General features: G+C 41.5%; 2 protein-coding genes across 14 annotated transcripts in view; one reads left to right on the top strand and one right to left on the bottom strand.

The window, feature by feature from the left end:
• Nucleotides 1–656: 656 nt before the first annotated feature.
• On the top strand, nucleotides 657–8,124 carry GSTK1 (glutathione S-transferase kappa 1). The gene is made up of 8 exons (XM_056504796.1): nucleotides 657–826; nucleotides 1,319–1,400; nucleotides 2,139–2,267; nucleotides 2,609–2,709; nucleotides 3,117–3,152; nucleotides 5,827–5,943; nucleotides 6,446–6,539; nucleotides 7,842–8,124. Exons 1-8 carry the CDS (start codon nucleotides 761–763, stop codon nucleotides 7,880–7,882), a joined length of 666 nt encoding a protein of 221 aa, XP_056360771.1. The 5' UTR covers nucleotides 657–760; the 3' UTR covers nucleotides 7,883–8,124.
• LOC130259742 (rap1 GTPase-activating protein 1-like) overlaps nucleotides 3,329–22,238 on the bottom strand; it is a 49,154-nt gene continuing 30,244 nt past the window's right edge. For 3 of the 13 annotated variants that reach the window (XM_056504392.1, XM_056504434.1, XM_056504417.1), the window contains 7 exons: nucleotides 21,668–21,771; nucleotides 19,276–19,389; nucleotides 14,440–14,566; nucleotides 14,249–14,351; nucleotides 11,143–11,228; nucleotides 10,925–10,988; nucleotides 3,329–5,567 (listed from right to left, as the gene is read on the bottom strand). In XM_056504392.1, coding sequence (XP_056360367.1) covers nucleotides 10,965–10,988; nucleotides 11,143–11,228; nucleotides 14,249–14,351; nucleotides 14,440–14,566; nucleotides 19,276–19,389; nucleotides 21,668–21,771 — 558 coding nt within the window. In that variant the 3' untranslated portion in view covers nucleotides 3,329–5,567; nucleotides 10,925–10,964. The other 10 variants (XM_056504453.1, XM_056504443.1, XM_056504401.1 and 7 more) reach the window with 5 other exon arrangements.

Below are 22,238 nucleotides of genomic sequence, written 5' to 3'. Positions count from 1 at the left end.
CAGAATTTCCCTTTGGAGAAGCCCTAAATAAAATTTTCATTCATTTTTGCCACCAATATGCTTGGTAAAGACTTCACAATTAAGTTTGTTTCCCAGATATCTCCCGAATCTTTTCCTAACGATTGGCTCACTGCCTGGCACTCAGGTGTTTAGGAAGACTTTAGTGAGGGGTCACAAACTGTTGCTGGCACATCAGGTTTTCCATTCTTGAGTTAAAGTTATTCTTAATTCATTCAGCTGCTTTGCTAAAAAATAGAGATTACGGCCAAAGGAGGGATCCAAGAGCACGTTCCAGTTCACTAAAAACCAAAGCTGCACTGCGGAGGGAGCCGAGGAAAACCAGAGCGTTTTGGGATTGCACATGACTTCCAGCGGCATGGGCAGGGGAGGAACCAAAGATGGGGAAAGGGAAGGGCTTAGGTGAATGGAGGAGGAACAATGTGGGGAAAATGGAGGGTAGGCGGACCAGAGGGCCAGTGGCACGTAAATCGCTTGTGGATCCGGCAGGGGAGCCGTGCTCCCGGGAAAACACGGTGGAGCGCTCCGCGGAGCCGGCGGCCGGGCTCCGTGCTCGGGAGCCTGCTCTGCCCCGGGCTCACCGGGGACACGGGCACGGGCGGGGCGGGGCCGGGCCCGGCGGGGAGGGAGGGAGGGAGGGAGGGAGGCAGGCTCGGCTCGGTCCCGCAGCGGCGGAAGGGCCGCCCCCGCCCGGGACTGCGCTGCTGCGCCCGCCGGAGCCGGGGCACGGCACGGCGCCGGGATGGGCCGCACGGTCGTGGAGCTGTTCTACGATGTCATCTCGCCGTACTCCTGGCTGGCGTTTGAGGTGAGGGGTCGGCAGAGGGAGGGACGCCCTGCCCGGTCCCGCCGCCCCCCTCGGAAGGGTGGCTCAAGGGCAGCGCGGCCGCTGGCTGCAGGCAGCGCCCTTTGCACCCCGAAGTTACTTCTTTTCTCACCTCTGAGGGGTGCCTGGGCTTCTCCCTCGCGTGTTGAAATCCAGGGACACCAGGGAAGCGCGTCCGAGCTAAACGCCAGTGCAGGAGTTAGCGCTGAACATTTTGCTGCGGGGATAGTTTTCATGTTTAACAAGTGCATAAGCCTGACCTTTCCCTTACTTACCTCTGCTTAGACTTGGATAGCCGTGACACGAATACATACCCCCCAGTTTTTCTGAGATCACAGTTCTCTGGCAGCAGCCAGGAAAGGCTTTAGAACTAGCCCGAATACAGGAGGAAAGGATTTTTCTGCACTGTTTAGTGCCTTAGCTGCACACAGACATCCCTGACTGTGAATCCCTCACTACTTTTTCACGTTGCAGGCTCTCTGCCGCTACCGGCACGTCTGGAACATTGACCTGCGCTTCCGTCCAGCTTTCCTTGGGGGAATAATGCAACAAACTGGTATGGAGCACAGGGAGAGGAGCCGTGCAGGGAGATCCATTCTTCACTAGCAGAGCCCTTGGTGTGTGCAGAGCCAGCTCTGAAATAAACTGTGGCACCAGTAACAGATTAACTGCAGCACTGTGGAGCTCCAAAGGGATTGAGAAATTAGTCATAAGGAATTTCACACTGTTGCAACTGCACAGACAGTCTGTGCCAAAGTTCATCAGTTCTAAAACACAATAAAATTAATAATAACTTCCTGACATGGAGTGTTTTCCTAGAGTTAGATTTTAAACCAGAATTAATTTGCAGAACACTTGCACTTTGTAATAAGCAGGAAGGATACAAGTATGTTCTGAAACAGTACTCATGGCCTTAATTAGAACACCAAGACTCAGAACTCATAAATCATGAATTAATAAGTCTTTACATCAGTTTACCCATGCATTAGGAGTTGTCTAGCTTAAAAGTCATCTGTCTGAATAAACATAAATCCCTGCTAGGACATTTGTGCCATGGTTTAAAACTGATTCAGCCATCTTAAAGGTTTGTTTTGTGCAAAACTGAAATAAACCATGATTAAATCAGTATCTTTGGAAAAGCCAAGTATGTTTCAGTAGGCCAATATGAAATTATATTATGAAATTATACTCTTCCTTAGGTATATGTATGTATGAAGCATAATTTGTCAACTGTTGGTTTGTTCAGTGTCATTATAATACAGCTGGAAATCTCAAGAGAACTTTTTCCTACAAGGTAACAAGCCACCAGCAATGTTACCAAAGCGAGGTGAATATCTGCTGAAGGATATGAAAAGGATGGCAAAATACTACCAGGTGCCTCTCCGCATGTCTGCAGATGCCTTCCAGCATATCATGGGCACAAGTAAGAGTCTTAGCTGGTACATCTCAACCCTAGCACTTCTGGTTCCATTCCTCCCTGCCAGTAAAGGTGAAGATGAATTCTCTGTGTGCAGCCTTTTCCTGAAGCTGTGAACAGTATGAAGTCTGTTCATAGCCATGAAAGAAATTTCTGGAGAAATATGGCTGTGAATGGTGCTGGGAGCATGGGAGGTAACTGTGGACCAACATGAGCTTTACTGTACATACTGTGGGTTTCTCAGCACTGTTACAGGGGAGATCACACTGTTCTTAGGTGGCAGTCGTGCAGAGCACACCTGCTCCTCATGCCTTGTCTGAGTGTTTCTCTGTCTCCTACGAATCCAGACAGTCTGACGGCCATGCGCTTTATCACAGCCATTGACATGACAAACCCTCAGTACCTGGAGCCCTTGTCTAGGGAGTTCTGGATGCAGTTTTGGTCAAAGGTCAGTATTTTATGCAGGCAGCTTCTTGACCCTTTCTATCACCCTTCCTGTCCCACATCATTCAAATGTGGCATTCCAGCAAGAGGAATAAAATGTCTTTTCATTAAAAGTCATAGCAGGAGTTTAAGGTCACAGTGGTTCACAAGCCACTAGCTTATAATCAGCTTAATTTGCTTTTGTTCAGGTATATATGGTGTGTCCAACAGGCTGCACCAGAGGATCAGGGGTTCATAACAGAAAACACATTAATACATTCCTAGATCAGGTGATCAGGTACCTTTTCTGAGGTAATTTATCCAGCAACCAGTATTGGGTTCATTTTTGTTATCTCAGAAAACTTGCTTTTAAATCCAGAACTGAGCTTTTGTTTCTTAAATACTGATTTACTTATTTTATTATTTTACCAGCATGAAGATATCACTCAGCCAGAGAACATATTGGCTGTAAGTATCTTTTTTTTCTTGGTGCTTTTGCATTTCTGATAGAGATTTTTATTGATGACTTTGATCAGTAATAGACATAAAGATATGTTTGTCAAATGAACACTTGAAGAATTGAAAAATTTCAGATAGAAAAAAATGGATTTAAATTCCTTTGCAGCCCTTTTTTTTTTTTTTTTTTTTTTTTTGTCATGTTTTACATTAACACTCAGAATCAGAATACACTTTTTTTTGTTAATTCATGTGGCAAGATACCCAGGCTGGACAGTGAGTTATCTGTTGATGCTGTTTTATTAACAGTCATGAAAGTATAAATAGTTTCTCCAGAATGCATTGAGGTATTGCTGCTATATGAAATGTTCAGGTGAAATGCAACACGTAGGGAAGGTGACTTTCCTTAGAGTGATGAAGTCAGGTCTTCTATTAAGCTCAGTGCTATATTGCCCTTTTATATACCTGTAAATTATACTCTTGATGTATTTTCTTTTGCTATTTTGATTTTTTTTTAAATTATAGTAAAAGCTGTAATAGCATGTAAGGTAGTATACCAGGAGATCCTCTTGAAGGTCTCTCCTTCCTTCAGTTCTTGGAATATGAAGAAAAGAGAGGAGTTGTACATGACTAGTCTCTCCTGTTCAACATCCTAGTTGAAATCTGAAACTTGCAGTCTTGCTGTCCCCCGCCAAGTCTAGTCCTTGCCCTTCAGCTTCACCTTAGTGTAGCTTTTTTACCAAAATTTCAGCAAAGGTTTGAATTTTGCCTTTGTAAGAAGCGAGATTTGAAGGATATCATTAAAGTGTGGTACTTTCACCCTGGTAGGCAGCCAAGCACCACAAAGGTGTTCACTGGCTTTCTCCCCACTACCCAGGAGGACAGAGGAAGAGAAAAGAAGAATAAAAGCCAGAAAACTTGTGGGTTGAGATAAAATTACTTAATAAGCAAAAGAGAAGTGGAAGCAGACTGAAAGAAAACAAAGAACCATCTACACATAGACTGATGCTCAGCCAGTTCCCAAGAAAAAGGTTAACCTGCTGAAAACCCCTCCTCACCAATTACTGCTAAGCATGGCATATGGCTGTCTCTTGGGTTAGTTCAGGTCACCTCTCATCATCTCAAGCCCCAGTTTATTCACTGTGTGGGGGAGAGTGAGAACCAGAGACTGTCTCAACACTGTGCAAACACCATTCATCAATAGCTACAATAATTAGGATGTTATCAACATTGTTTTGGTCACAGATCTCAAAACACAAAACCATAGGAGCTGCTGTGAAGAAAAGTAACTCCATTCCAGCCAGACCCAGTACACAAATATATACAGAACATTGTTACATAGTCTCTGCATCCATCATTATTTAAATAAAGCAAGGACAATCAGAACTTCAGGGCCACAAACTTCACACTCAGAATGATCTCTGATCTAGTCACATTTTGGCAGTCGATGAGTATCCCCTCTGTTCAGCAAGGCAGAGAGGGAGGTGTCCCCTTGTCTGCTTGTGTCTGTCTTCATTCACTCCTGCAACAAGTACTAGACTTTCTTCTGGACATCTTTCATCCAAAGTTGGGTGAGAGGTCTCAACCAATCATCTGAGTCTTTATAAGTGAACTTATTTTGCACATCAGTCAGAAAAATGGAACTTTTTAACTTGATAATAATTCCTTAGTATTTTTTTTACTTCTTTATTTAGTCAGCAGTAGCTTCACATAAATTGCTATAGCAGCAATGTATGGTCTGAGTTCTTAAATTAAATCCTTTTTCTTCCCTGAAATGGTGAGGACCAGGTACTGTGTAAATATTGCAGTCTAAACACCAAGCATTTTGTTCTAGTCCAGTGGTACACTTGTTTAACCTCCTGTTCAAGCACAGTCAAAAACAGCTCCTCAAAACTCCCTTATGTGTAAGTAGGAGAAGGTACATGAAAATGTGGATGCTAAACAAAAAAGTAATTGAAAGAAAGAGTCATTAATACCTGCATGTGCAGGACTACTTGTCCATATGCAATATTGGATTCTTCTTTCTTTTTTGATTTTTGCTTTTTAAAATTTTTTTTTTATGTTAAATACTTTATTCAAAGGGCACTTGTTATAGGTTGTTATGAGATAAACACTGGACCTTTAAATTTGGCTACTTTGTTTTATTCCTGTGTAGTAGAGGCTGAGGGGAAGTGAAAAAGATACAGCAGTTAACACCAGCAACAGTTTAACCTCTGTGATTTAGTGATGAAAAACATTGACACTGTTTTTCATGCAGTCACTTACAGATCGCCATGTGGCCACATTTGTCACACAAACTGTTTCTGTCTTGGTAGGCTTGTACAGTGAGATTTTATTTTTCGTAACACCAGTTTGAGGCTTTTTTGTAAGTTATCTGATGAGTCGTATCAAAGGTTCTTCCTTTTTTCTTCTTCAGTTTAGGAACTCCTGGGGAAAAAAAAAGTGCAGATTTGGAGCTTGGAAGATTTAAAATGTCTCTTCTACTTTGTATCTGAGAGTTGTTAAATGATGAATAGGTTGGAATACAGCAAGACAGTTGTGCAAGAAGTGCTTCAAGAGTATTTTGATTTTTTTTTTTTTGCCAATAGACCTTAGGTGACAATACTGAAGATTAAATTAATTAGAGCAGGGTAAGCATTAGAATATTTACTTTTAGAGTATTCTTAATTATATCATCTTTTCACAGATTGCCCGACAGGCTGGGCTATCAGGAGAGCTCTCCCAGAAGGCGCTTGAAATGATTTCATCTGCTACAGTGAAGGAGCGACTGAAAGAGACAACAGCTGAAGCGCTGAAATACGGGGTGAGATGCTCCCAGTGGCACTGGGCTTCACAGCTATGCATTCCTGCCTTCTTAAGAATACAGGGAAGCAAGGAACAGTGAGGGTGATGATAGGAAAGCACTGTATAGACTCCTTGTTTTCCATTGTGTGAGAGCCAGCTCCCTGTTGTTGGTAGTTTATCTCTCTGTCATCTGGGGGGAAAACAAGGCTGGCCTACTCAGCTCATTCCAGCTGGACAGCAAGGACAGGACCAGTACTAAGAGATACCATTTACTGCTACTTGAAACAGAACTGTGGATTAATCAGGTTGTTTTTTATGCTCCTTCAAAAGGGGCACACAGGCTCTAGAGAGTCACCTACTTTAAGATGGCTTCGTTAGGCTTATCTTTAAGAATGAAGAAGGTAAAAAGAAGGGGAAGAAAAAAGTAAAAGTTGTTGGGATTTATTCCTGAAGATGATGATATGTCTGCAGGATATTCTTCCATTATAACATTCTCTGTTTCATCTCCATGGTGTCAATAGGCATTTGGGATGCCTGCTGTTGTGGCACATTATGATGGGGAACCTCACCTGTTTTTTGGCTCGGATCGTTTAGAGCTGCTAGGCAACTTTATAGGTGAGTCTACCTCATTACATCACTTTGGTTTCATGCTTTCATCCTCTTGGAATGAAATATGTAATGCAGCTGAGTTAAAAGGGCTTTCAAATGTTAAATAATGTTGGTTATCCTTCTCCTGGAATGAAACTGCTGACTGAAATCTGTCTCAGTACACTTAAAATGACCAAATGATCCTTTTCCAAAGAGAAGTAACTTGAGTTCTCCATCCTCTCTTGGAATGTTTCAAGGCTTTGTGCTCCATGTGCCATTCTCAAAATACTACTGAAGCTCTTTAGTTCTCAAAATATTCATATGTAACCTTTTGGTATTGCACAGTGGCCTTGGCTAAGATTATGGCCATGGCTGATACTGCCTTTTTTCTTTTCTTTCTTGGTCATTCTAACATTTTCATTTTATATCTGTTCCTTCTTAGTAAAAACATATTATTACAGGTCCCCAATCCATAACTTGTGTCTATCTACACAGCTGTTTAAAAGCTGTTCATATATTGACCATCCTTCTTTTCATTTTTCTATTAACAGAATACACACTTTAAATTCTTTAGAAGATTGAAGCAGACTATGATAAATAATAAAACTAAAGTCAACTGTTTTTATGAGTTAGAGAGCATTTGACTATTCATCTCTTAGATTTGGTGCTTGAGAGAGCGTTTCTAGAAAGAGTTATGCACATAATTAGCTCATGCATTTGTGGAAAACAGTCAGAAGAAAGTATTAATTAATGCAAATTAGTATCAGTCATAGGCTTAAGCAGAAGGGAAATTGTTGAGAGTTTTTTTTAGCCTTCTGGATGAGTTTCTGATTCTATAAAGTATTCTTCATGAGCATGAGAGTGAGGAAGAGTACCCAACACTCTCTACAGTAGTCACTAATACTGACTGGAATGCTCTGGCCTGGTTTATAGTCTCAGCTCCAAGGACTTAATCAGATTTTCATTTTGGTTCTCTGACTCCACAGCCTTGCACCCTTTTTTTGCATTTTTTTAACTCCCAGCCCCCCAAAAACCAGTCCTAAAAAGAACTGATTTCTTCCTCATGTGGAGTACCCCTGACCTGCAGAATGTCTTATCTGTAATAGAGGAAAATAATTCTTCTGTACAGTTTCATTTGTGACTAGACAGTGAAAGATTTAAGGAGCTGGCTGAAGCATACCAAAAAATACAGATATAAATCTGTATTCCATCACCAGTAGCTACCCTTCACAAGAGCAGGAACAGTAATCCTGCTGCAGAAAAATGACCAGCCAATCACTTATATGGATTACATTTTAACTGTCTCTTTTGTGCTGGTTTGTCTTGCAGGTGAAAAATGGCTGGGACCAGTTCCAAGCCCCAAGCTGTGAAAAGTCCCAGGGAAATACATAGGCAGGAAAATATATATGTCAATCTTCAGTGATTATCTGAAAGTGTTCAATTCTATGGAGAGATGGCTTTCTCAACCTTAACACTTTATTGCATCTCTAATTTTGAAGAATTTCAAGGTTTGCCAGTAACACCAGCCTGGTGAGGTGTTTACTAAATACAAATGTGCTTCCTTTCTTTCAACAGCTCAAAGATTAACATTAAAGATTTAACTTCTTGCGGAGTGAACATTCTTTTTTCGAACAAACCACCACAGTTTTCTTTCCTTTACCCTAAAAACATGAGGATTACATAGCTACTGGACTGCAATCTCCGGGTTTTTCATGTCTTCCTGCTTGTCCTTTATGAATACACAGACACACATACACACACACACACACACACAAACACACACACACACAGAGCCTAAGAGAAGCTGGTCATATTGTCCTTTTATTTTAAGTCCAGTGTGCTACGTAGACATAAGAAGCACAGGCTAAGATATTAATGCTTCCTTTTACTTTGCATCATGGCTGCTGGAAAGAACACCATTCAAGCCCAAAAAAGAGACTAAGGAACCAATAAAGTATTTTAAAAGGAACCCTATCCTGGACAATATTTGATACACCTTGCTCTGCAGTGACTGATATTTGAGAAAACCACCACACACATGCATTCTTGGGCACCAAGCCCAAACCTTACAGAGGTTTTTAATGCAAGTTTTACAGTAATGTCTTTGGAGGACGGTGGTGAACACCATTGTAGGTTCAGCTGGAAACTGAAGAAAACTGTTTTGCTTCCTCAAGGATGCCCTAATTGCTGTCTATCCAAAGGTCATTTGGATATGGCTGTGAGGGAGTTCCACTCATGTAGTCTGCAGTGGGAAAGGTTGCAAACAATAAAATTAAGACATTTCATATGGAAACAGTTTGAGCCTGATCCTGTATCAGGTAAATTGGAGTAACATATGGAAATTTGATTTATATGAAATCTGATTTTTCAATGATTCCACGCTTTCTGATGCATCACTGAATAAAACGGCAGCAGCTGGAATTCCCTTTTTGTCTTTTTCTGAACTTAAAGGTAAAGCATATTGATGTATTTTCACTTGAACAGCAATCCTGGAACAAAGCACCAGAAAAAAAAATCTGTATCCTTCATGTTGTTACAGCTGTAAGTGATGTGGGAGTATCATTTGCTCTCCCATCCACAATGTTTACTTTTTCAGCTCTTCAGGAAATACCCTAGGATTAGAGGAGTCCTTCCTCCTTTCTACCAGTGCACCCATTAGTCTTTGGGCAAATCCAGCCTGGAACTTAAAGAAATCTTTGTGAGAGATATGAGGAGTTAGAATGACAAGAAAGTAACCATGTGTGTAGGTGCCATAGGTTTCTTTGAGTCCCTTGAAGCCATATTAAAGAAATTTTTTACCATTTCTCCTCTGAAACTTGCTAGTCTCCGATACGTGCTATCAAACTGATTCAGAGGTTGTGCTAAAATGGAATTATTAAAAAATCACTTTAAGACTGTAGTACTGTCCCAGGAGTGGGTAAAATGCCCTTTTGTGGAAATAATGAACTCTAGTAAGGAGCTGGTGAGAATTCAAAGAACATCTGGAAATAATCTCACAGTGAAAAGCAGTCTCATGAAACTTTGTTCTTTGAACCAGATCAATTGAAAAAATAACCAGCTTGTTGCAGAATGTTGTTGATTTGGCAGATGGACCAAAAGACATGGATCTTACAGACTGCAAATATTTCACAAAATTATCTTAAATGCTGAGCTGCTTCAAATCAGTGGAAATTAAATGCTCAAAACCTTAGATACTAAAACCATACTTAAGCACTATTGAGATACATTGCTTATTGCCTCTAATAGCCACCAGTGAATGTAGAACCACAGCCTTTGCATTTGTATCCGTGAGTTTGCAGATTGTTGCAATTCTGACTCTGTACCTGTTTTGAGCACAATTTGCCTGTTTAGGAGCAGAACCTTTAGGGAGTTCTGCCTCTCATTTCGACAACCTTGCTCCTGTGTTACAGAGCTGTGATGTGAGCACAAGCTCTTGGCAGACACTCTGGGGATGACCCCAGTGATCAGTGGCTGGCACCTGCACTGGCATGCTCAGTTCTCGGTGGTGAGTGCCAGCTCCCCTCTCTGATCTGCTGTGGCACCAGTGACCACCACCACATGGAGCTGAACTGTTCACCTGACTGCTCTGAATGCCACTAGGTGGCAGGGCAGCTAAAACTTGAGCACTGATGGTCTAAACAGCAATAATAAAAACGACCAGCTCTTTAGGAATATTTAGGAATAGCTGGAAGAATTTTCTTCCATAAAGATGATACATCTACTCAGCTATATACTAAACTAGTTCCTGAGAGCCTCACATCCCCACCACTTTCAAGGCAGCTGTTTAGCTGTCAGGCCAGAGAAGATACCAAGCAAGGAAAGGGACATTGAGCAAAAAGAGAGACTGAACAACACAAGCAAAACAGGACTATGAATTCTAGGGAACAAATCTGAAGTTGTGCTCCCCTTTGCTCTACTATAGACCTCACCAGGAAACCAAGTCCCACTTCCCATGTCTGGAAAAGCTGTGAAACTGGCATGAACAAGTAGGTCCCACCATTTCTAGGCTGAAAGCAAATAAGCAAGTGTACAGACAGGCACAACACCAGAAAATGAGAAACAGAAAGGGGTTCTGTAAAGTAATGAAACTACAAAAAGCAGAGGTTAGGCACAGAAAAATGTAGGTTGCATCTGAGCAAAGGAAACTGAACAATCAAAGACAAAGAAGAGAAAGAAATTGTGCCATGATTAGGGCAGAGTGCAGAATCTCAATAGGAAATGCTGTTCCCTGAGAGGGAGGAGGCAACCAGAAAGGGAGTGCTTGGGTAAATCAGGCCAGAGCTGTTGGCCATGGAAGATCACTTGGGGAGAAAGGTAAAGGACTCTGCTGAGAAGCTGTACAGCAGTGGCTGCACTCTCAGGGAGGCAGGGATGGGCAGGGGCCCGTGGCTCTCCTCCCCCCTGTGCATTACCTGTGCTCCTCACCCTGCAGACAGTGCTCCAGCGCTGACATCACACACAGCACAAAATGGAGGCCTGCAGAACAAGGCACCGCTTTAACCTCCCCTGCCAGCGCCCTCCTGCTGCCCTTTCAACCCTCACCAGCAATGCCTCCAAAACAAGCCTCTCTCTTCTCTCCCATCCTTATCTCTGTGCAAGTGAGAAGGAAGTATTTTAATAAAGCACTTACTGGATTGTGGTGCTGAGCCTCTGTTTTGCTGCCTTTCCCTTTTCCACTGGAGCCAGCAACACTGCTGGAAGGAAGCAATCTGCTTCCTAGAAGGGAACCAAGCACAGAACAATACAGAAATAATCAAGAAGGTATCCCAGGAGCTGCACACATAGCTGGTTTTACCCCAAAGTTTTCACAGACCTGTGGCTCATCCATAGGTAGCAGTGGAAGGAGTGTACCTATGCCCAAATTGACCAGTGTTACCTTCACCTGTTTCTCATTCCAACTCAGAACATGGGGAAAGTGACTGCTTTCATTTAATTTAAAAAAAAAATCATCAGCCACTGGTTCCACACAATCTGAATACCTTATTCCCAAGGATACACATCTGTGAAGCAGCCTCTAATCTTATACTCTCACAGTGTTTCTCTTCCTTCTCCCTCTGACCCCTCCCTTGAGATTCCCACATCCAATCTCAGGGTTTAAGGAATTTGTCTCTCATCACATATCATGGCAAAACCAGGGATTAAATACTTGCAGAATTCATAAATTAAAAGCATTATTTTGCTTTCTGTAATCAGCTTATATTCACCATATACATTTCTTAAGAAATGAGTAAGATGTCTTTAACATAACAGCCTTCTTAAACCATTCTACATTTATTCTCAGCTGGTCATCCATTCTACCCATTCTATGATTTAAATTACTAAGTATGGTAATTTCATACCCAGTATAGTTTGTGGGAGTTTATATATAGCAGCATCACAAGATAAATCTGTATTATAACTCCTTTAAATCAGAGGAAAATGAAATGAGTTTGAATTAAAGAGTTGTTATTAGTGTGGAATGTGCTAAGGGGTAGAATGGGCAGGTGAATACCTCTGATGGCATATCTACCCACCATTCACTCAGGAAAGTGAAGAAAGCTAATGAGGGATTCCTGAAGTAAGATGGTAAGCTGAGATGTTTTTCCCAGGAACACTTTTTTTATTTTCCTTTTTTTTTTTTTTTTTTTTTTTTTTTTTTTTCACTTTTACATGATCACACCAGTTATTTTCTAGGAAACAGATGAGATGCAACTATTTTTTCAGCGTTTTTTCCAAGGTAGACTATCCCCTTTCCCAGTGTCATTATGTAATTTAAAACTGAGATTTAAAAACAAAATCACTGGTAAATCACTGCCAAATGCTGCTAAACTGTGGTTTTAAACAACATGAATTTACAATAAGAGGGTTCTTCTCTATTTTGTATATCCCAGTTCCACTATGCTGGAATTTAATTATAATGTATGTTTTTTGTAGGAAGTGACTAACAGGCCAAGTAACTACATAAAAATATATCTAACACAAGTGGTAGTGTATGTGTTAAGAAGAGTTATCGCTGAATTTTTATCCTGCCCTTGAGGCTAGGGGGAAAGTCACCTCTGCCTCATGTGACATACACTAGCACATGAGACATGGTGGTGCTTTAAAGTCAACTCAGAAAATATTTTGGCAATGCCAGTCCTCTGTGTCATGATCTGGCAGCATAATGACCACAGACTGCTGACATTTTTTTTTCCTCTAACTTTGCTCTCTCAATCTGAAATGCAAATTAGAGAAGCCAAGAATGTGTACATGGGTTAGGAATGCTGAATTTATTCAGTGTAGGATCTAGATTCACACTGGGCTTGTCTTACGTTTCTCCACTTAAAAAAAATCAAAACAGTTTGCACTGATTTTATCAGGGCATTAACTAAAGCTGAATACTTACTGGATAACTCAATAAAGGGCAAAACTAAACCACCAGGATACTACTCTCTGTCCCCAAGGTTGTAAAACCTAAAAGTTACATTGAACTTTACATTGCATTCTCTATAATGATTATTCTCAGTGATGCATATTAATGATTTATATACTGTGAGATGATAGAGTCAGCAGACAGAAATTATCTGTGAAGAGCAGCAGAAGCCAATGGAAAGCATCCCCACCTCCAGCATCCACAACAAAAGAGCAACATCTCACAACAGAAGTCTCTGCAGATGACCTGATAGTATCACATCTTCAATGGTGTTGCTAAGATACAGACCATATTAAGCAGGGATCTATCTGATAGCCACTCTTGATATCTCATATATGGCAGCTGTGGAGACTGAGACTGAAAGTAAGTTGGCTCCACTTTCTAACACTTGTAATCTTTACAAACAATCCTTTTTCACACAATTCCTATAAAGATTTCATGGTTCCTTCCAACTAACTATCTTCCTTGCCATACACATAATTCCTAGTGTCTTTTACCACCTCAACATTTTCCTATTCCAGTCTTCCAGCAACAAATGTTAAATGTTAAATGTTTTGCCTTTCACAGTTTCTAATGACTTCTCAAACTCAAAAGCTTAGACTTTTCAATCATACTTTCCCAAAATCCTACACAGCCTCATTCTCAGAAACAGACTGAAACTGATTAAAACTTTCCCTAATTTTAGCTTAAGGCTGATGCTAAACAAATGCTTCAATCCAAACCATTTCATTTTAAAGAAGTGAAACACAGCTGCAAACAGGGACTGAGATCAGGGCAGGTGATCCAGCTCCACAGCAGGAAATGCAAGAGTTGCCCCTGCTGCAGGACTGAAGAGAATTGCTAAGGACTATAATCATCTCTGCACTGTGAATGGATCCACGCTGTTTTTAATCAACTATGTCAGCTTTAATCAAGTACTAGACTAAGAGCCCAACCTTGGCAAAAAACTCTCAGTGCAGGTTAGTTTCCTGATTACCCACTTTCTCAGGATCATACTGCTTTGTTCAGAAAGCAGTTCCTATAATCCCGTATCTAAACAATCTAGTTTATATGGGGACTGCATTCAGAAATGCATCCATAGTTCTTCACAGAAAACACATAAACACTTTAATTCTTTGCAGTCTATTGTAACTCCTTTTGCAGTGTGTTTTCAGCACTATTTATTCATGCTACTGAAGCATTCTTTCCCCATTAAACTTTTGCAACTTTTCTCCCCATTTTCCTGGACTATCATCTATCTGCACTTCTAAAATATTAAGTACAGCATACAAAAGATTTGGCTCAACCTCTCATACACTTCTAGAAGTGTAAGTAGAGGGTTTTTTCTATTTTTCTTTCTTTTTACCTGGTGAGCTAGAAGTACTGGGTGTGCAGTCACTGTCATCCAGCCACATACTCTGAACCATTGAATCCCGTTTTGGAGGGCCCTTTAGTGAGCACGTCAGCTCCTGGAGAGGGCAGAGAAGATGTGTTTTAATAATGCACCTGGGAAAATCAGGGAGGGTAGCCTCTGTTTGTTAGAGATCACACACCCACCCTGTCATTCTCTTCTTCCTCAGATGTTCCATTTTCCCTCAATCCACTACAACAACTGCTTACACTGGATGATGAACGTGAGAGTGGCTGCATCACACAGTATCCTGAAGTCTGACTCCTGAGCAGTCTGTGAAATGCAAGCATTCAACATCATCATGCTTATTGCTACACACAGGCTTAACTTTTTGAGGCATAGCTTTATTATGTAGCAGTCAAAAATAGGAAGAATGTATTCAATGACAGCTAGTTTTTCCACCTAGGAACAGAATTCAGGTGAACTGGCATCCATACCTTAATTTCTAGTTGCTATATCATTTAGGAGAAACACCAATTCTCTGTCTTCACTCTGGATAACTGTACAAAAGAACAAGTCTGAAGGAATTTTTAAGTCACAGACCTAAAACAGAGTGACTCACACCACCTGCATTTAAGTATTAAATACATCTAAACATTCATTAAAATCAATAGATGCGCTATTTTGGAGATTAGAGATTTTAAGAACCTAATACAGTATGAAGAGGTGTTAAACTGAGTATAAAGGGCAGGTGCAACCCAGTCTAGGCCATCCATTCCCACAGCCACTTTCAGGCTATTGTGTTTTGTCTTATGTGAAATTCCAGGCAGAACAAAGGGACCATAAAATGCATACTTTCTATGTCATAGAGCTTATAAATTGTTACTGCTTTTTTTCTGTACAGGTGTAACAGGAGAAGGCAGGAAAGCAGATAGACATTAACCAGTATTACAGAACCGTTAACTAAGAAAGTTTAAGGAAGCAATAGGGAGGTATCACATTATTGAGATGTCTCAGGATTGCAGGATGTCTCAGTGTCAAACTATGAAGGATCAAGTGCCAAGCTCTTGCAAAGACATGTCAGAGCCTTCCTCCTGCTTACAAACAGGAACACACCTAGGCCAGGATTCCCATCCTGGTGATTTTCCATGTGCTCAGTTGCCAATAGACTGACTTCTGTAGGCCCATCCTACTAAAATTCAGCTCCCACAAGGCCATTCAAAGGGGACATTCAAGCAAACTGTATTGGATCCCTTTACCACCACTCTATCGAATGGAACAGGCATTGAGATAGCCTGGTGCATATTTCAGATCTATCAAAGAAGACCCTTAAGGTCAGCTCTTCCCAGATGAGAATTTGGGATCCACTGCCTAGTCTTTCAGGAGATACAGCAGTCCCTGAGGCTGACATGTTTACATAGTAAAAGGTGAACTGTGCATGTAAGCCCCAAAAGTATAGTGAAGTACTCATAGTCTGCGTAAGAGACCAGCTAGTAAAGAGAGATGAAGTGCTTAAAAATGTTAAGGAACAAAAAAAAAAAAAAAAAAAAAAACTTAAGAGAGGCAAGAAAGATAAGACACCTTTAACATACTAAATATATTTATTCCTTCAGAAACACTGCAAAATGTGGCCAGTCTTGACCTACAAGCAGTAATGAAACCTGAAGTCCCAGGCATATTACATGCCAGCATGCAACAGGGAGAACAGTAAAGACAGGGCCAATAAAGGCCAAAGATATTCCCTCAAGAGATTAGGAAACATATTTTGAAGGAAATGAAGGCCAACATGCTTCTCCCTTAGCAGAGCAAATCAATAACATGAATCTACGTGAAGTGGGATCTAGATTTCCACAAAGCATTTCCTTCTCAGCACCCTTCCTCAGCAGGTTTCTCCATCCTTGTTCTCTGCACTGCATTTCTTGACCTGTGTCGAGGCACTAGAGACAGAGGTGGAGTTGTGTTCTTCTGCTCTTGCCTTCTGCAGGCCAAACTATTCTCACTCATCTGAGGGGAGAGGAAGGGAAGAGAAGAGGTTGCACTCAAGGTGGCCTCTGTTCCCCATCATTAGTAGAGGCTGGTTCAGTGGCTGCTGATTTGGCAATGGGAAGGGCACAGAGCCAAAATGCTCCAACAGGAGCTATCTGTCCATCTCCCTCTCACAGAATTCCTGCTCCAGGAACTGCCAGTGGAGCGTTACTTGGTGCCACTCAGTCTCTCCACAGTCCTTGAGGTCCTCTAAGTACGTTCATGCTCCTCTTAGCCAGGACTCTGATTTCACCCCAAAAGTCTTGCCAGTGTCTTCAGGGAGGTACCCAATGACTGAGTAGCATCCGGTCCACTCCTGATTGGCTTGATGTCCCCACTCAGATGTGTCTGAGGAGGGAAAACACACATACAAAAAACCTATGTACTTTTCCTAGGATATGGACATACACAGTACAGTGCTTGATTTTTCAGATGCAACCCAGAGAGTCGTCTGAGCCTCAGGAGTTCTACCACTTGGTTACATAGGCTGTGTTCATTCTTTTGAGCCTGTCCCTTGGGAAGAAGGATTATTTGGAAGGCTACCTGGACAGTAAAGCAGAAAAACTAAGGATAATTGTCCCTGTATGTGGGAGAGAAGACACCATTAGCTCGAGTGAACAATGCAGTTTCATGGATTGCTGGCTGATCACTGCATAAATGTGTGTTAAACTCAGCATGTGAGGACAGAAAGTAAGTGCTCCTTTGTCTCTACTGCAAAATAATTAATCTGTTACTTATGTGTTCCTTTTGTATTTATTTCCAGGTTCTACTATTTTAGCAGAACACAGGTGAAGAGGTTGATCGTTCCAAGTTTTGAATCTGAAATGATTGTATAAGACCAGTAGCATCATGCTGGACATTTCTGAGGAAACAGAAATTTCTTGTGACTCTAAGGAGAGAATCAGGAATGGACTGAAGACATACTACCAGGAATAGCCCATTCTATTATCTAATAGGGACTGCATAAATTATTCTAGAACGAGGCAGAACTCTTGCACTGGAAGTATGCCTACATCTTGATCCTGGTTTCACAGCTGATGAACAACAGGCAGGCTATTTCAGCAGAATGCCAGTAAGCTGACTCCAAGACATACTTTACATTCCCAGCCTTTTCCTGCACCATTCTGCTAGGACTGTCTTGCTGAAAATGGTGTGCTTTACATGGTGGAATTACATGTTCTTAATTCCCTGTGCCAGATGTCATGCAAAAAGTATGGCTGCACATGGCCTAGTCCCTAACTCTGAGATCATAACTCTAACTCTGACTAATCAATTAATTAAACTCCATGCTGCATCCCACCTCATAAATGAACTGTCCAGGAATGGACTAAACCACCGCAGATATGAAAATACTTATTTTTTTCTGGTGATCCTAAGTGGTTTTGAGTCCATGACTGGTAAAAGAATCCTGGGAATAGAACTAGACTGAAAAATCATACAGGTCATGCCTAATGTGCATAAACAATATTCATGCAAGTATTGTTAGTAAAATCCCATGCTGTTTGCTCTCTGAAAGCATGTGGATACCAACTGTAAACATCCACTGCAGCTGGCTCACCTCCTCTGATGGAGGTGATGGAGAATGGGGGGTGGGAAGTGGGGAAAGCAGAATTCTTGGTGATTATGCAAGGCAATCAGCTATCTAATCAGTGCAAGAGTCCTTTACACATGCCTGTCAGGAACTTCTAGTTCACTAACAAGGTCCCAGGCTGGATGAGGAAAGGAAGGTGGAATGATGTGGTAATGCTGGAAGATGGGGGTGCCGACCAATCAGCAATGTCCTGCATTCCTTCTAGTCCTTAGCTGCCAGAGCTAGCACCGTAAATGGTCTGTATCTCCTAGATTGCTCCCATCCTCCTCCACAACAAAATTCTCATCAAAAAAACTCATCCAACCCAGAAACTAGTACACACACAAAAACATGCCAGAACACTGCACCTTGGCTGTGACAAAATTCTGAGCAGTCCTACAGCATACAAGGGGGTAGCTGAACTACTGCAGATAGTCACCAGCTTGCAATTCTTAGGGAGCATTGGGTGTGTAGCTGGTGTCAAATCTGGCACCTGAAGCGACTATAACCATAAACACCTGGTTCTAGGGCACCCCCTGACATTTTCTTAAGAATCTCCACATTCCCACAGAAAGGGAAATGCCCCAATACAAAGTACTTGCTACCTTTCTTGCCACAGGTCTCATTCAAGTTCTCTTGAAAAAAATTAGGTGTGGCAAAATGTTCCAGAAGAAAGTCAGCTGCAGCCCTTGACTTAGAGACAGGCTGTTCCAGAGTCTTGGAAATGTAAATGGATGGTTTCCCTGAACTGTTCTAGGTTGGATCACATCCCTGTATAATACAGCTTAGCAGCAGCAGAGCTCCATTACCAAGAAATTGCCTTTTTCCAGTTTTTGACCATCAGAAACTGGAGAATTAACTTGCAGACTACTGCATGAAGTGTTTTGCACATACCACAGGGTGTGGTATGGCGTGCTTTAGCAATGAAACATAGGTGCAACACATGGGACCGTGCTGGAATCCTGCTGTAACACTTTGGGGAGACTGGAGACAGGTTAGTTCACGCTGGTTGGGAGCAGAGGCATGAATCCTGCTTAAAGGGGCAGAACTCGAGTACAACCCAACATCCCAACATACCCTTGTCCAAGCTTCTCCATGAAGCTCCAAAATCACTCCAGAGCAAACTATAGAGGAAACATACACATGAGTAAACATGGATAATTGGACAGCTAGGATTTTGCGTATCCTGTTGGATGCAAGCTCACATTACAGTAAAGATATAATCAAAATCAAGTGGTCCAATCTTTCATCATGGTCTGTTAAAGAAAGCCAAGTTCCTGTCAGGTTCTGAATTACTGTGCCACAGCCAGACATCCAACTTTTGAGATGCTACAATGCCTGATGTGGACAATTTCAGTAAAGCCTCCAACAGAGCAAGACATGCACCACACTTAAGCCAATACCAGAGACAGCATCTTTCAAATACTAAAATTTGTTTTCAACTCACTTGCTCTTCCTGCTGGGGAACTCTGGAGAGCTGGGACTGGATGATCCATCAGACTTCAGGTCAAAGAAAGTTCCTGGACTGTCAAACACCCTCTGTATCCTCTCTGTGGTATCTCTGCTGGGAGAAAAGAGAAACCAGCTATACCCTAGAGCCAGAGTTAACTACCACCTATTCTCAAACTCCCTTACAAGACACAGTACTAAGCTCTATCTCCTGTATGCACATAAAAGGGAAGCAAACATAGCTGTGCTGAAAGGGGCAGACCCCTTATATGTGTCATGTGACATCTGGAAATGGCTAACTTAAAGCTCTTTTTGAATTTATATAAAAGACTGAATTAATTTCAGTATTCACCTTTAATTTTTTAAATTTCTCCTCTATACTCCCCATTCCACTGGTCTTAAGAAGCTGTAGGATTTAACAGAGAGTGTAAATAAGATTCTTACAAAACCTATTATTGCTATTAGGACTTGTCAAGATACCTCTGAAGAAAGTTGCCTGTGTGAGTAACTGATATGAGAGATTAATTTAATTAAGAAAGGAAAACTAAGTGATTTTGGGGTGTTCTTTAGAGCTTCAGTGATGGAGTTTGTCACAAAGTTCTTCCCTGCTCTCTTGGCCAGTTGACCCTACCTGTGCCACTCACATCAGAATTTCTGATACCCTCACTTATGTTAATACAATTGTCTGTGAGACTTGAAATTACCCTGATAAAAAGGAATTCTAAAATTAAAACAACTCTGAAACTCCTACAACACACTAACAAGTGGGATGACCTGGGTCAGCTCTGTCAGCAAAGCCTCCATATCATTAAATTACAGCTTCAGGGTGAAGTCAACACGTGACACTTTGAGCTCCCTGTTTCCCAGAAAGGGAGCATGCTCCAGCCTCTTTCATTCTTGCTGAGTGCACTTTCCACCAGTCCTGGTACCCATCAGACTTCTCCATGAGCCAGTTCATGGCAGAACCTGGCAGACAATTAATCCAGTGAAAGGAAGTTGATACTTTTTCTATTTGATTAATGGGCTGAATCAGTTCCATGAAAGGCCCACTAGGGATCTGAGCAATCATCACAAGGAATAGTCAGGACTGGGTAGATGAAAGGGACAGAGGGAAAGTATCACATCTGCTTTCAATAACAATGAACTGTTAGAGCAGTTGCTAGTGAAACTACACCTTCAAGAGTGACCCAAAAAGCCTTTCAGAAAATACAAGCTAAGGTTCCCTGTTCCTCATATCTAAGTCTACAAGTTAGCTAAAGGAAAGCTAAATGAGCCAATTAGTTCACCAGATCCCTCCAAGCAATGAGCATGGGAAAAAAAGAAAATAAATCCAGGGCTTTTCCCGGATTTTCTGTAGTAGGAAAGTTTTACAGATCCTTCAAGGGGATAGACCAGTTGCTGTACACAAAGTAATGGATTGAAGGACACAGCTACCTAAGATACAAAAGTATTTAAAGTACTGAGGACCTGTGTCTACTGTGATAGCTTAGACTGTTACAGGGCAGTTGTTCCTGAAGGTTTAATTTTTCTCAAAAGAAGTTCTATTTTTATTCATAGGCACCTCATCAAGAAAGAAGGGAAAATGCAGTAATTTCCTCCTGAAAAAAGTAGTTTCCACATTAGAGATGACTTTTCCCCTTTTGCACCCAGTCTTTAAGCTGTTTCCTGGAATTCTTGCAACTGGGAAAATCGCATGTTAGATGCAGGGCATTCATGTGACTTTTGAGACTCTGTATAAAGGTGTCTCAGCTAGAGATGAGAGAAATTAATAATTTAACTAAATAATCTCTTGTGATCACTAGACAACTTTTGACTGGTTATAATTCTGCCAAATATGCCAAATCAGTCCTTGAAGCAGTATAATTATCTGTTAATTATAATTCTTTCTCACACAATCTAACTTAAACACTAGTCATTTGGACTTATAGCTTTTTTAAATAAATCTTTTAAGTTACCAGAAGTTTTGCCTATTTGAATATTCTAACATGAAAACAAACAACCAATCAAGCATCCCCTTCCCAAATACCAGCCTTTCATCTGACTTTCTTCTAAAAGTGGTGAGTGAAGAACAGGAAACTCAAGAGTCCTGGATCATACTGCACAGTACTTAAGTGATCTTATAATGTTCCTCCACCCATTTCCTCCATCCTTCCTCCATATATTGATTCTCTCCAATTCCAAATGCCCTCTTTTAATTTTGCCTGTTTCTGTTATTTGTCCATTTCTCTATCAGTCGATAATCAGTCCCTTTTATTCCCATTCCAACCATTTCCATTTTAATTCTCATTCCTGATGGTTCCCCCTCCACCTATATGTGCCTTTCCATGTTCCTTTTCTCAACTCCTCTTGTTTTTTTTGCTCTCTTTGTCTTGTCTCCCCACACCTCATACCTCTTTTCCTCCTGTATGTTTTCAATGCCAATGGCACTACTCCGTCGCCCGTGGAAGCGGCTGGCTCGAGTACGTGATGGGCTCCTACCAGGCAAGGCAAAAGACTAGAAAAAAGGAAAGCATGACAGAGAGGACAGAAACAAGACAGCAAAAGCTGTGGAGAGCTCAAAGCATAGAAGAGTTTGCAGTGTGGATCCAGATTTTCTCCTTTACTGCAATCCAAGAGCTCAGCTCCACCTGTGCACGGAGTACTTTTTGTCAGCAAGCAAGAGCAGCCAGGACTTACAAAGGTGGTGAGAGAAAGGGACAGAGATATAAAGAAACAAAGGCAGAACACAGCCAGTATACAGAGAAACAGGCTTGGGAAGGGAGGTATCCCCATATGGTGAGAGGAGAGGCAGAACCAGAAAGGCAAAGAAAACCAGAAGTTAAAGGAGCAAAGGAGGCAGCAAACCCAAGTCATTAGTACGCTGTGACTTTGTTGTATTGACATAAAGAATGCATACAACCAAGGAAACTGTCACCAAGAAATCTTCACACTGAAGGGCACCTTCTTGGCTTACTCAGAGAT

The sequence above is a fragment of the Oenanthe melanoleuca genome, chromosome 1 (assembly GCF_029582105.1).
Source record: "Oenanthe melanoleuca isolate GR-GAL-2019-014 chromosome 1, OMel1.0, whole genome shotgun sequence".
In the NCBI taxonomy this organism is placed as follows: Eukaryota; Metazoa; Chordata; class Aves; order Passeriformes; family Muscicapidae; genus Oenanthe; species Oenanthe melanoleuca.
This window is presented reverse-complemented; position numbering and strand designations above follow the sequence as displayed.

Bases quoted from the DNA above. Each gene is read 5' to 3' on its own strand.
- GSTK1 (XM_056504796.1), top strand. From the start codon at position 761: ATGGGCCGCACGGTCGTGGAGCTGTTCTACGATGTCATCTCGCCGTAC. The intron at 2,710-3,116 runs GTCAGTATTTTA...TTATTTTACCAG, and splicing joins GGATGCAGTTTTGGTCAAAG to CATGAAGATATCACTCAGCC. The intron at 5,944-6,445 runs GTGAGATGCTCC...TGGTGTCAATAG, and splicing joins CTGAAGCGCTGAAATACGGG to GCATTTGGGATGCCTGCTGT.